We start from the raw sequence: 15000 nt of genomic DNA on the forward strand, positions 1-15000 counted from the left end.
GAATAGGGTGTCATAAAGTAGTGCACTATATAGGGAATAGGGTGTCATAAAGTAGTGCACTATAGGGGAATAGGGTGTCAAAGTAGTGCACTATATAGGGAATAGGGTGTTCCTCCCCTCTAGTCTAGTACACTACTCACACCCTTTCTCCTTCTCCTATAACTATTCAACTGTTTCTCTGTCTCAAACACACTGTGTGTTGTCTCCTAATGTCTCCTAATGTCTCCTATAACTATTCAACTGTCCCTGTTTCCTCGTCTCTCTCCAATTTACCTCTAATCTCAGTTCTCCATTTCCTCGTTCCTTTATTCAAATCCCCCATCCCCTCTCCTTCCCTTTGTAGTCATCTCTCTCTCTCTCCCTCCCCTCTCCCCCTCCCCTCTCCCTCTCCCCTCTCCCTCTCCTTCCCTTTGTAGTCATCTCCCTCTCCCCACCCTCTCTCCCCCTCTCTCTCTCCCTCCCTCCCCCCCTCTCCCTCTCCCTCCCTCCCTCTCCCCTCTCTCCCTCTCTCCCTCTCCCTCTCCCTCTCCCCCCACAGCGGTTCTTATGTCACACAGACAGACCTTGCTTTTTGTTCTCCTAACCCCTCCCCCCTCCCTCCCTCACACAGCGGTTATTATGTCGCAGAGAGACCTTGCTTTTGTTCTCTCTTTCTATCCCTTTCTCACACACACACACACACACACACACACACACACACACACACACACACACACACACACACACACACACACACACACACACCTCGTGTCTTTATACCTGGTGCTAACATTTATCCACAATCTGATTGTGCCCACATCGTAGCCGTTGTATCTACACACGGTATTAAAACGAGTCTCCATGGTGACCAGACTGTGTCTCCATGGTACCGTGTCTCCTGACCAGTCCCTGGTTCCTCCTGTATGTTGTCCACCGTGTCTCCATGGTGACCAGATATCCTGGTTCCTCCCTGTATGTTGTCCACCGTGTCTCCATGGTGACCAGATATCCTGGTCCCTCCCTGTATGTTGTCCACCGTGTCTCCATGGTAACCAGATATCCTGGTTCCTCCCTGTATGTTGTCCACCGTGTCTCCATGGTAACCATATATCCTGGTTCCTCCCTGTATGTTGTCCACCGTGTCTCCATGGTGACCAGATATCCTGGTCCCTCCCTGTATGTTGTACACCGTGTCTCCATGGTAACCAGATATCCTGGTTCCTCCCTGTATGTTGTCCACCGTGTCTCCATGGTAACCATATATCCTGGTTCCTCCCTGTATGTTGTCCACCGTGTCTCCATGGTAACCATATATCCTGGTTCCTCCCTGTATGCAAATTATTTGAAGGATATTTTTTTCAAAATAATACGAATACAGTTAATTTTGAGTCTATTATTGATGCCATAAAGTCAATGGTGCGACCTGGCGGTATAACGATGATTTAAAATGGTTTGACCTGGCGGTATAACGATGATTTAAAATGGTTTGACCTGGCGGTATAACGATGATTTAAAATGGTTTGACCTGGCGGTATAACGATGATTTAAAATGGTGCGACCTGGCGGTATAACGATGATTTCAAATGGTTTGACCGTCCAGATCTGTTTACACTTGATATCCAGACACAATCTGACTACCTTCGGAGGTGGTCAGGAAGATCTGATCGCAATCAGATCACAATGAAACTTCTAAAAACATTTAAACCAGTCTAAAACAAAATGGGACAAGATCAGGACAAAGAACACATGTTAGAACCAGATATAAAATGGGGCTAGACCTTTTGTTCTCACAACCATCTCTCTCCCTCTCCCCCTTCCTCCCCCTTCCCATCTCCCCTCCCTCTCCCTCCTCCCATCCCTCCAAACGCCTTCACTAGCAGGGTTCATCCTGAGGTCAGCGTCCCAGCGAGGACACACAGACAGAAGGAGGGACGGAAGATCAGAGGCTTGATCCTTCTCTTGGTTTCCTCAGCTGGCAACACCCTGGCAACACCCTGGCAACCAGGGGGAATCATATGACAGCCTCCCTGCAGGGCTTAAACTCTCCTCCACCTCCCAGAGCACAACACACTGTTACAGCTAGGAGGAGCTGAGAGGAGCTGAGAGAGGAGGCTCGAGAGAGGCAGTCTGCAAAACCCAACCCTCCTGCCAAGATGTGACCCCCCCAGGCCACCTCTCATTGACACGTCACATTAATCTGACATCCCACAACACACACTCTGGCAGTCTCTGCTATACACACAGTTCACACACACACAGAGATGTCTGGTGGAAACCAAGACTAAACACCCCCTGAGAGGCTCCAACCAACAGAATGGGGGGGGAGAAACGTTAGCTGGGTTAACCTCCCTACTGCTCACCGTGTCCACCCCAGTAACATCTCCCCTACTGCTCACCGTGTCCACCCCAGTAAACATCTCCCTAATGCTCACCGTGTCCACCCCAGTAACATCTCCCCTACTGCTCACCGTGTCCACCCCAGTAACATCACCTCTACTGCTCACCGTGTCCACCCCAGTAACATCTCCCCTACTGCTCACCGTGTCCACCCCAGTAACATCACCTCTACTGCTCACCGTGTCCACCCCAGTAACATCTCCCCTACTGCTCACCGTGTCCACCCCAGTAACATCTCCTCTACTGCTCACCGTGTCCACCCCAGTAACATCTCCCCTACTGCTCACCGTGTCCACCCCAGTAACATCTCCTCTACTGCTCACCGTGTCCACCCCACCCCAGTAACATCTCCCCTACTGCTCACCGTGTCCACCCCAGTAACATCTCCCCCTACTGCTCACCGTGTCCACCCCAGTAACATCTCCCCTACTGCTCACCGTGTCCACCCCAGTAACATCTCCCCTACTGCTCACCGTGTCCACCCCAGTAACATCTCCCCTACTGCTCACCGTGTCCACCCCAGTAACATCTCCCCTAATGCTCACCGTGTCCACCCCAGTAACATCTCCCCTACTGCTCACCGTGTCCACCCCAGTAACATCACCTCTACTGCTCACCGTGTCCACCCCAGTAACATCTCCCCTACTGCTCACCGTGTCCACCCCAGTAACATCTCCCCTACTGCTCACCGTGTCCACCCCACCCCAGTAACATCTCCCCTACTGCTCACCGTGTCCACCCCAGTAACATCTCCTCTACTGCTCACCGTGTCCACCCCAGTAACATCTCCCTACTGCTCACCGTGTCCACCCCAGTAACATCTCCCCTACTGCTCACCGTGTCCACCCCAGTAACATCTCCCCTACTGCTCACCGTGTCCACCCCAGTAACATCTCCCCTACTGCTCACCGTGTCCATCTCCCTACTGCTCACCGTGTCCCCTACTGCTCACCCCAGTAACATCTCCCCTACTGCTCACCGTGTCCACCCCACCCCAGTAACATCTCCCCTACTGCTCACCGTCCACCCCACCCCAGTAACATCTCCCTACTGCTCACCGTGTCCACCCCAGTAACATCTCCCCTACTGCTCACCAGGTGTCCACCCCAGTAACATCTCCTCTACTGCTCACCGTGTCCACCCCAGTAACATCTCCCCTACTGCTCACCGTGTCCACCCCAGTAACATCTCCTCTACTGCTCACCGTGTCCACCCCCACCCCAGTAACATCTCCCCCTACTGCTCACCGTGTCCACCCCAGTAACATCTCCCCCTGCTCACCGTGTCCACCCCAGTAACATCTCCCCTACTGCTCACCGTGTAACATCCACTCCCGTGTCACCCCAGTAACATCTCCCTACTGCTCACCGTGTCCACCCCAGTAACATCTCCCTAATGCTCACCGTGTCCACCCCAGTAACATCTCCCCTACTGCTCACCGTGTCCACCCACCCCAGTAACATCTCCCCTACTGCTCACCAGTGTCCACCCCACCCCAGTAACATCTCCCCTACTGCTCACCGTGTCCACCCCAGTAACATCTCCTACTGCTCACCGTGTCCACCCCAGTAACATCTCCCCTACTGCTCACCGTGTCCACCCCAGTAACATCTCCTCTACTGCTCACCGTGTCCACCCCAGTAACATCTCCTCTACTGCTCACCGTGTCACCCCAGTAACATCTCATCTCTGCTCACCGTGTCCACCCCAGTAACATCTTCTACTGCTCACCGTGTCCACCCCAGTAACATCTCCCCTCACAGTGCTCATTGTAACATCTCCCCACTGCTCCCAGTAACATCTTCCCTACTGCTCACCGTGTCCACCCCAGTAACATCTCCCTACTGCTCACCGTGTCCACCCCAGTAACATCTCCCCTACTGCTCACCGTGTCCACCCCAGTAACACCCCAGTAACAGTAACATCTCCCCTACTGCTCACCGTGTCCACCCCAGTAACATCTCCCCTACTGCTCACCGTGTCCACCCCAGTAACATCTCCTCTACTGCTCACCGTGTCCACCCCAGTAACATCTCCCCCTACTGCTCACCGTGTCCACCCCAGAACATCCCCTACTGTTCACCGTGTCCACCCCAATCATCTCCCCTACTGCTCACCGTGTCCACCCCAGTAACATCTTCCCTACTGCTCACCGTGTCCACCCCAGTAACATCTCCCCTACTGCTCACCGTGTCCACCCCTTTTCTTATCCCTACTGCTCAGAACCTCCTGCTCTTTAGTGTCCACCCCCGGTCAAATCTCCCCTACTGCTCACCGTGTCCACCCCACCCCAGTCTGATCTTTACTGCTCACCGTGAAACATCTCCCCGGGTGGTAACATCTCCCCTACTGCTCTGTGTCCACCCCAGTAACATCTCACTGTGTCCACCGGGTGGTAAATCTCCCCTACTGCTCACCGTGTCCACCCCAGTAACTCTCCCCTTGCTCACCCCACCCCAGTAACACCTGCTCACCGTGTCCACCCTAGTCCAGGCCCCAGTAACATCTCCCTACTGCTCACCGTGTCCACCCCACCCCAGTAACATCTCCACCCCTACTGCTCACCGTGTCCACCCCCACCCCAGTAACATCTCCCTACTGCTCACCGTGTCCACCCCAGTCTTCCCTACTGCTCACCGTGTCCACCCCAGCCAGTAACATCTCCCCTACTGCTCACTGAGTCCCACCCCCAGCCAGTAACATCTCCCCTACTGCTCACCGTGTCCACCCCAGCCAGTAACATCTCAGTCATGTTAGCGTAGATCTCCTCCAGGTTCATCTCTCGGGTCACCAGCATGTGAGTTAACATCACCAGTCTCCTCGGGACACCAGATCCTGGATCTCCCAGACGCTTATCTGCATGGATCTGGCTGGGGAGGGGAGAGAGGTCTTTAACATATTCATCATCTAGTCCAGAACAACAGTATTGGGTTACATACATGCATTCACAAGTGAGTCATTTATCAGACGCTCTTATCCAGAGAAATAAAGGGTTTGAAAAGGGTTCTTCGTCTGTCCCCATAGGATAACCCTTTATGGAAAGTCAAATCTTTTTGGTTCCAGGTAGAATCATTTTGAGTTCGTGTAGAACCCTTTTTGGTCCAGGTAGAATCATTTGAGTTCTTCAAACCCTTTTGGTTCCATGTGAACCCTTTACCACCCGGTCAAACACCGGGGTAAATCACCAGTCTGAGGCTTTAAAGGTGAAACACCGGGTGGTAAATCACCAGTCTTTTAAAGGTCAAACACCGGGTGGTAAATCACCAGTCTGAGTCTTTTAAAGGTCAAACACCCGGGTGGTAAATCACCAGTCTGAGGCTTTTAAAGGTCAAACACCGGGTGGTAAATCACCAGCCTGAGCTTTTAAAGGTCAAAACACTGAGTGGTAAATCACCAGTCTTTTAAAGGTGAAACACTGGGTCCAGGTAAATCACCAGTCTGAGGCTTTTAAAGGTCAAACACCGGGTGGTAAATCACCCAGTCTGAGGCTTTAAAAGGTCAAACACCGGGTGGTAAATCACCAGTCTTTTAAAGGTCAAAACACCGGGTGGTAAATCACCAGTCTTTTAAGGTCAAAACACCGGGTGGTAAATCACCAGTCTGAGGCTTTTAAAGGTCAAAACACCGGGTGGTAAATCACCAGTCAGGCTTTTAATGGTCAAAACACCGGGTGGTAAATCACCAGTCTTTTAAAGGTCAAAACACCAGGTGGTAAATCACCAGTCTAGAGGAGCTTTTAACGGTCAAAACACCAGGTGGTAAATCACCAGTCTTTTAAGGTCAAAACACCGGGTGGTAAATCACCAGTCCAGGCTTTTAAAAGGTCAAAACACCAGGTGGTAAATCACCAGTCTTTTAAGGTGAAACACCGGGTGGTAAATCACCAGTCTCTTTTAAAGGTCAAAACACCGGGTGGTAAATCACCAGTCTTTTAAAGGTCAAAACACCGGGTGGTAAATCACCAGTCTTTTTAAAGGTCAAAACACCGGGTGGTAAATCACCAGTCTTTTAAAGGTCAAAACACCGGTGGTAAATCACCAGTCTTTTAAGGTGAAACACTGGGTGGTAAATCACCAGTCTTTTAAGGTCAAACACCAGGTGGTAAATCACCAGTCTGAGGCTTTTAAAAGGTCAAACACCGGGTGGTAAATCACCAGTCTTTTAAAAGGTCAAAACACCGGGTGGTAAATCACCAGTCTGAGGGCTTTAAGGTCAAAACACCGGGTGGTAAATCACCAGTCTGAGCCTTTTAAAAGGTCAAAACACCGGGTGGTAAATCACCAGTCTTTTAATGGTCAAAACACCGGGTGGTAAATCACCAGTCTTTAAAGGTCAAAACACCAGGTGGTAAATCACCAGTCTTTTAACGGTCAAACACCGGGTGGTAAATCACCAGTCTTTTAAAGGTGAACACCGGGTGGTAAATCACCAGTCTTTTTAAAGGTGAAACACCGGGTGGTAAATCACCAGTCTTTTAAGGTGAAACACCGGGTGTTAAATCACCAGTCTGAGGCTTTTAAAGGTGAAGCACCGGGTGGTAAATCACCAGTCTTTTAAAGGTCAAAACACCGGGTGGTAAATCACCAGTCTTTTAAGGTGAAACACCGGGTGGTAAATCACCAGTGGAAATGCAGCATCAGCGAAGCGTACTGAAACTGAAGAGTCCGTCCCAGGAGCTGCAGAACTCCTGCCAGGGTCTGGGGACGACGGTTCTGAGCCACTTGGGATGGCCCGGCGTACATGGTCATCTTAAAGGAACTAAACATCAGGTGCAGGGCTGCGATGTAGTCCTGGCTCTTCTGAGGAATCTCATTCTCCAAGCAGCCCAGACGGTCCTCGTACAAGATGGCTGCCATACCTGGGAGAAGAAAAGGAGGAAGGTAAATTAACTTGAAGATAGAAGGAAAAAAAAAAGAGCACAAGAAAGTTGAGGTTTATTAGTTTTAGTTTAGCTGGTATGACAAATGGAAATGATGTCTGCCAAACCTGTAAAGGAGTTCTGCACCCTCAATAACAGACTTCCCACAGAGACTAAACAGATACAGGAGTCATGAAGCCTGATATACTGGAGTGATAACTGACTAGTACCCATCCTCCCTGTACCAACTACCCATCCTCCCTGTACCCACTACCCATCCTCCCCTGTTACCCCTACCCATCCTCCCTGTACCCACTACCTATCCTCCCTGTACCCACTACCCATCCTCCCTGTACCCACTACCTATCCTCCCTGTACCCACTACCCATCCTCCCTGTACCCTACCTATCCTCCCCACTACCCATCCCTACCCATCCTCCTACCTATCCTCCCTGTACCCCTACCTATCCTCCCTGTACCCACTACCCATCCTCCCTGTACCTATCCTCCCTGTACCCACTACCCATCCTCCTGTACCCACTACCTATCCTCCCTGTACCACTACCCATCCTCCCTGTACCCACTACCCATCCTCCCTGTACCCACTGCCCATCACTCCCTGTACCCACTACCCATCCTCCCTGTACCCACTACCTATACCTATCCTCCCTGTACCCACTACCTATCCTCCCTGTGCCCACTACCTATCCTCCCTGTACCTACCCATCCTCCCTGTACCCACTGCCCACTACCCATCCTCCCTGTGCCACTACCACTACCTATCCTCCCTGTACCCACTACCCATCCTCCTACCTATCCTCCCTGTACCCACTACCCATCCTCCCTGTACCCACTACCCATCCTCCCTGTACCCTACCCATCCTCCTGTACCCTACCTATCCTCCCTGTACCCTACCCATCCTCCCTGTACCCACTACCTATCCTCCCTGTACCCACTACCTATCCTCCCTGTACCCACTACCCATCCTCCTGTGCCCACTACCCATCCCTCCTACCTATCCTCCCTGTACCCACTACCCATCCTCCTGTGCCCACTACCCCCTATGCCTATCCTCCCTGTACCCACTACCCATCCTCCCTGTACCCTACCCATCCTCCCTGTACCCACTACCCATCCTCCCTGTACCCCTACCCATCCTCCCTGTACCCACTACCCATCCTCCTGTACCCACTACCTATCCTCCCTGTACCTATCCTCCTGTACCCACTACCTATCCTCCCTGTACCCACTACCCATCCTCCTGTACCCATCCTCCCTGTACCCATCCTACCCACTACTCCCTGTACCCTACCCATCCTCCCTGTACCCACTACCCATCATCCTCCCTGTACCCCTACCTACCCTGTTGCACTCCCTCCCTGTACCCTACCCATCCTCCTGTACCCACTACCCATCCTCCCTGTACCCATCCTATACCCATCCTCCCTGTACCTACCCACTACCCATCCTCCCTGTACCACTACCCATCCTCCTGTACCCACTACCCATCCTCCTGTACCCACTACCCATCCTCCCTGTACCCACTACCCATCCTCCCTGTACCCACTACCTATCCTCCCTGTACCTATCCTCCTGTACCCCATCCTCCCTGTACCCTACCCATCCTCCCTGTACCCACTACACATCCTCCCTGTACCCCTACCTATCCTCCCTGTACCTACACATCCTCCCTGTACCCACTACCCACTACCCATCCTCCCTGTACCTATCACCCTCCCTGTGCCCACTACCCATCCTCCCTGTACCCACTACCCATCCTCCTGTACCCATCCTCCCTGTACCCATCCTCCCTGTACCCACTACCTATCCTCCCTGTACCCCTACCCATCCTCCTGTACCACTATCCTCCCTGTACCCACTACCCATCCTCCTGTACCCACTACCCATCCTCCCTGTGCCCACTACCCATCCTCCCTGTACCCACTACCTATCCTCCCTGTACCCACTACCCATTTCTCCCTGTACCCACTACCCATCCTCCTGTACCCATCCTCCCTGTACCCATCCTCCCTGTACCCTGCCTCCCTCCTGTACCCACTACCTATCCCTCCCTGTACCACTGCACGTCCTCCTGTACCCACTACCCATCCTCCCTGTACCCACTACCCATCCTCCCTGTACCCACTACCCATCCTCCCTGTACCCACTACCCATCCTCCCTGTACCCTGCCTATCCTCCCTGTGCCTATACTCCCTGTACCCACTACCTATCCTCCCTGTACCTATCCTCCCTGTGCCCACTACCCATCCTCCCTGTACCCACTACCCATCCTCCCTGTACCCACTACCCATCCTCCCTGTACCCCTACCCATCCTCCCTACCCACATCCTCCCTGCCCACCCATCCTCCTGTACCCACTACACATCCCTCCCTGTACCCACTACCTATCCTCCCTGTACCCACTACCTATCCTCCCTGTACCCACTACCTATCCTCCCTGTACCTACTCCCTGTACCCACTGCCCATCCCTGCCCTGTACCCACTACCCATCCTCCCTGTACCACTACACATCCTCCTGTACCCACTACCTATCCTCCCTGAACCCACTACCCCATCCTCCCTGTACCCACTACCCATCCTCCCTGTACCCATCCTCCTGTACCCATCCTCCCTGTACCCACTACCTATCCTCCCTGTACCCACTACCCATCCTCCCTGCACCCACTACACATCCTCCCTGTACCCTACCCATCCTCCCTGTACCCACTACCCATCCTCCCTGTACCACTACCCACCCTCCCTGTACCCTACCCACCTTCCATTGCGTATTTGAAAAACAGATCGTTAATATTGAGTACAGTGAGTCCGTCTGACTGCTGGCTCCTCAGCGTATCCACTCTCTTCACCAAGTCCTCCACCACAGCATTCACGTCGTCAGAGAAACTGAGCCCGTCCTTCGGTCTCATGATCAGCTGGCCAGGAGGATGCCTACGCATCTTCAACCAGTCCTCACCCTCCCTACAGAGATGAAAGGGGAAGGTGGTCAGAGACAACTAACTAAAGGTTTTCACAGAAATCCCGGTTGGGAAGATTCCCTTGCAATCATGAGGGATATTTATTTGACCTTTATTTAACTTTGCGTATCGGCCTTCCTCAGAGCTTTACGTGTTGGCCTCGCGGCCTTCCTCAGAGCTTTGCGTGTCGGCCTCACTGCCTTCCTCAGGCTTTACGTGTCGGCCTCACTGCCTTCCTCAGAGCTTTACGTGTCGGCCTCACTGCCTTCCTCAGAGATTATCGTGTCGGCCTCACTGCCTTCCTCAGAGCTTTACGTGTCAGCCTCACTGCCTTCCTCAGAGCTTTGCAGTGTTGGCCTCACTGCCTTCCTCAGAGCTTTGCGTATCGGCCTCGCGGCCTTCCTCAGAGCTTTACGTATCGGCCTCGTGGCCTTCCTCAGAGCTTTGCGTATCGGCCTTCCTCAGAGTTTTACGTGTTGGCCTCGCGGCCTTCCTCAGAGCTTTACGTGTTGGCCTCACTGCCTTCCTCAGAGCTTTACGTGTTGGCCTCACTGCCTTCCTCAGAGCTTTACGTATCGGCCTTCCTCAGAGCTTTACGTGTCGGCCTTCCTCAGAGCTTTACGTGTTGGCCTCGGCCTTCCTCAGAGCTGCGTGTTGGCCTCACTGCCTTCCTCAGAGCTTTACGTATCGGCCTGGCCTCACTGCCTTCCTCAGGTTTACGTGTCGGCCTCGTGGCCTTCCTCCAGAGCTTTACGTATCGGACTCACGGCCTTCCTCAGAGCTTTACGTGTCGGCCTCACAGCCTTCCTCAGAGCTTTACGTATCGGCCTCGTGGCCTTCCTCAGAGCTTTATCGGCCTCACAGCCTTCCTCGGCCTCGTCGGCCTTCCTCAGAGCTTTACGTATCGGGCCTCATCGGCCTCACGGCCTTCCTCAGAAGCTTTACGTATCGGCATCACGGCCTTCCTCAGAGCTTTACGTATCGACCTTCCTCAGAGCTTTACGTATCGACCTTCCTCAGAGCTTTACGTATCGGCCTTCCTCAGAGATTTACGTGTTGGCCTCAAGGCCTTCCTCAGAGCTTTACGTATCGACCTCACGGCCTTCCTCAGAGCTTTGCGTGTCGACCTCACGGCCTTCCTCAGAGCTTTACGTATCGACCTTCCTCAGGCTTTACGTATCGGCCTCACGGCCTTCCTCAGAGTTTTTGTCAAGTCTTTTTTAAAGTAACAAATAGAATACATTGAAATGGAAACATGACATTACTGGTTTACGGAACAATATGCGAGCTCTGAAAACACATTCTTCACTTATCAAACATCTCATTTTTTGTTCCTATGTACATCGTTGATGATTTTACACAAAATATTCTTTACAACTAACTGAAGTCGATACTACTTCTCCGTGTGAATCATTTCTAGATTTTCCTCCTTTCAAAAAAGGCGGTATAACATTTTGCGTCCCGTGATGTCACAGGTCGTAGTTCAGAGGTCAGACTCACGCTGAGATAAAGTCCGGTAGATCGGCCCCTCAGGTCGGTACTCCTTCCAGGACTCCATGTTGCCTCTCTGCGGGGCAACACCCTCCGTCCTCAGCACCTGGCAGCCAGATCCCCGCCCTGCGATAGACACAACCAGCTGGGGGCCAAAACGAGATTTAAAGATCTTCCCATACTTCTGAGAGTGTTCCATCTGGGAGAGAGGAACCTTGATGTCAACATCCTGTCTGGGATTTACTGTCAACATCCTGTCTGGGATTTAATGTCAACATCCTGTCTGGGATTCCTGTCTGGGATTTACTGTCAACATCCTGTCTGGGATTTGATGTCAACATCCTGTCTGGGATTTGATGTCAACATCCTGTCTGGGATTTGATGTCAACATCCTGTCTGAGATTTACTGTCAACATCCTGTCTGGGATTTACTGTCAACATCCTGTCTGGGATTTACTGTCAACATCCTGTCCTGTCTGGGATTTACTGTCAACATCCTGTCTGAGATTTACTGTCAACATCCTGTCTGAGATTTACTGTCAACATCCTGTCTGGGATTTACTGTCAACATCCTGTCTGAGATTGCCGTTTAGGGGTTTAAGCCAATAGAATGTGATTCCTGTGTTTTGATCTAGAGTCACACTAAACTTATCCTCATCCCCATCTCTTTCTATTTCACAGAGTTTGCAACGGGGAGTTTGGCAACGGGAGTTTGGCAACGGAGGAGTTTGGCAACGGGAGTTTGGCAACGGAGAGTTTGGCAACGGAGGAGTTTGGCAACGGAGAGTTTGGCAACGGGAGTTTGGCAACGGGGAGTTTGGCAACAGGGGAGTTTGGCAACGGGAGTTTGGCAACAGGGAGTTTGGCAACAGGGGAGTTTGGCAAGGGGAGTTTGGCAACGGGGAGTTTGGCAACGGGGGAGTTTGGCAATGGGAGTTTGGCAACGGGGAGTTTGCAACGGGGAGTTTGGCAACGGGGAGTTTGGCAACGGGGAGTTTGGCAACGGGAGAGTTTGGCAACGGGAGGAGTTTGGCAACGGGGGAGTTTGGCAACGGGAGAGTTTGGCAACGGGAGAGTTTGGCAACGGGGGAGTTTGGCAACGGGAACGGGAGTTTGGCAACGGGAGTTTGACAACACAGCACAAAGAGACCTGGGACCAGGCTACCCAGATGTAGACAGGCAGTATTACTAGGTTACGTTCAGAAATAATGGAGGGTCACACTAAACCAATCTTTCACTCTATTGCTCTCTATCCCTCCTACCGCTGTGTGGAACAACACACGTCACTGTTCTCACCATTTCCCTTAACACCTATTAAGTAAAGGTTCCATTTCGCTTATGGTTATGCAACGCCCCCCACACTACTTCTGATTGGCTAATCAAAATTTTCCCCCCCTGGGGGACACATCTCTGTCCTCAAGCTCCGGCACCAACGCCCCCAAAGGAAAAACAACTGTTCTCGTGTTTCAATGCAGTTGTATTATTTCCCCCCCGTCCTCATTTCACTCACAATGGATTCATTCAGCTCACAACCAGCACTATAAAGACCGTCTCTTTCTCACCGAAAACAACGCGCACACCGTTAACCTGTATGTCTACAGAAACCTAGTTCTGTTATTTAATAGGTAGACCGTCTCTTTTTCATTAGACTGAACTGAAGTACATGAACTATAGTAGACAGATACAACAACGTGCATTAACAGTGTAGATTACAGAAGGCGTGTTTTCCTATTGACTTCCCGGTAACAATGTACCCTGTCTTCTTCAACAGTGAGTTATAGGAGACACACTAGTCTGGCGTGTTGCAGTATCCAGTTTTACCGCCACCTCCAGGTCTCAGACAGACAGGTTAACATCAGGTGACACCGTGGAAGCTTATGCAACGGGAGAAAGGGAGAGTTTTACTTCACTAGTCGGGGTGTGGGTTCGGGTAAGAGTTGACTGTCTGGACTCCAGCAGCAATCGGTCTCCTCAATGCACTCGGTTACGCAAAAGCAAACAGAAAGTGGGATGTTTTGTGCAGTAAAAGGACAAAATACGGAAGGTTTGGGCCTTAAAAACCTGCGAACGTCTAGCAAACCCTTTAGATTTCATCACGGACCACTTTAGCAATATAACTAATGATCAACTACTTTAAGTTACTTGGCATGTTAGGTAACCCTACCCATAACCGTAATAACCCCTGTAACCTAACTCTTAACCCACAGCCGAGCTAACGTTAGCCACAACACATTGTAATAAGTCATACAGAAATCATACGTTTAGCAAATTGGTAACAAATCGTGCAGTGTCCCATTACCCCCACAATCTACACATATTTCTAAAAGAGACACAAATATATATATGCCGACTACATATTAAAAAACACATTTCTGTCTACGTCGTGAGTACAGCACTTACCTTTCCCAATATAAACGAGTGTAAAAAGTATAAATATATAACAATTTTAACAATAAATGGCATGTTTGATGGTAGCCTCCGCGCAGGAATACAAGTCCAGCCAGCGGAGACTCATATTTATGAACGCAAATCATTATTTCTAAATGTCCTATAGACAGACAAAAACAATCATCCCAAAACACATTGTGTTTGTCATTCAGTTTTAAAACAACACGTTTGTTGATGGTAATGACATTGGCAGAAAGTCGGAGGGGGGAAAATAGGCAAATCAGTTGGTCGAATAAAATGGTCCCAGCCAACACCAGTTTATGGTTCCTGACAAAATGACTAACATTTCTGTTGATTCAAGTATTTTCCAATAAACTAAGTAAAATGCTAAAAGTGCCTATCGTTGCAAAATCACCGAAATATTCAATCCAAAAAGAAAAGACCAAGTAGCCCACCTGTATTTCGTGGATTCTACTGAAACCGTCCCGGTAAAAGAACTCGATCAGGTTGCTGACGGCGCTGGGTCCCGGCATCTCTTTCAGACTCTTGATCCGGGTCTCCTTAGCGACCACCTCGCACTGGCCCCGGTGTGATCAAATCCTCCGGGAAAGTCTCTTGTCCGGTCGCACAGATCCGGAGCGACTCGCTGGTTGCAGATTTGAGCAGCGCGAGAATTACTGGCAAACCTCTTGTTGAGCACTTCTCCCAAAACACTCCTGCAGCTCAGTTGAAGGATTTTATTCTGAAGTGCCATTTTGTCGTTTTTAAGTTGTAACGATCTTGTAAACTGTCTCTTTTGATGCAAGAAAGTGAGTTGGGTGGGAAAACTCACACCAACAAGTAAAAATAGCCAATCTGTTAATAATACAACTCGAATGAATTCAACATCTGCTTTGCGCCAAAATGCAT

The 15000-nt window shown here is 51.0% G+C and overlaps 1 protein-coding gene across 1 annotated transcript in view; it reads right to left on the reverse strand.

Moving 5' to 3' along the window:
- Window positions 1-14660, reverse strand: part of LOC112242330 (cytochrome P450 27C1) — a 20509-nt gene extending 5849 nt beyond the window's left edge. The window contains 7 exon segments of the mRNA XM_042313396.1: window positions 5096-5265; window positions 7027-7103; window positions 7105-7234; window positions 10014-10212; window positions 11713-11749; window positions 11751-11902; window positions 14547-14660. Coding sequence (XP_042169330.1) covers window positions 5096-5265; window positions 7027-7103; window positions 7105-7234; window positions 10014-10212; window positions 11713-11749; window positions 11751-11902; window positions 14547-14624 — 843 coding nt within the window. The 5' untranslated portion in view covers window positions 14625-14660.
- Window positions 14661-15000: the final 340 nt, after the last annotated feature.

This window comes from Oncorhynchus tshawytscha, unplaced genomic scaffold (assembly GCF_018296145.1).
Source record: "Oncorhynchus tshawytscha isolate Ot180627B unplaced genomic scaffold, Otsh_v2.0 Un_contig_16999_pilon_pilon, whole genome shotgun sequence".
NCBI classification, from domain to species: Eukaryota; Metazoa; Chordata; class Actinopteri; order Salmoniformes; family Salmonidae; genus Oncorhynchus; species Oncorhynchus tshawytscha.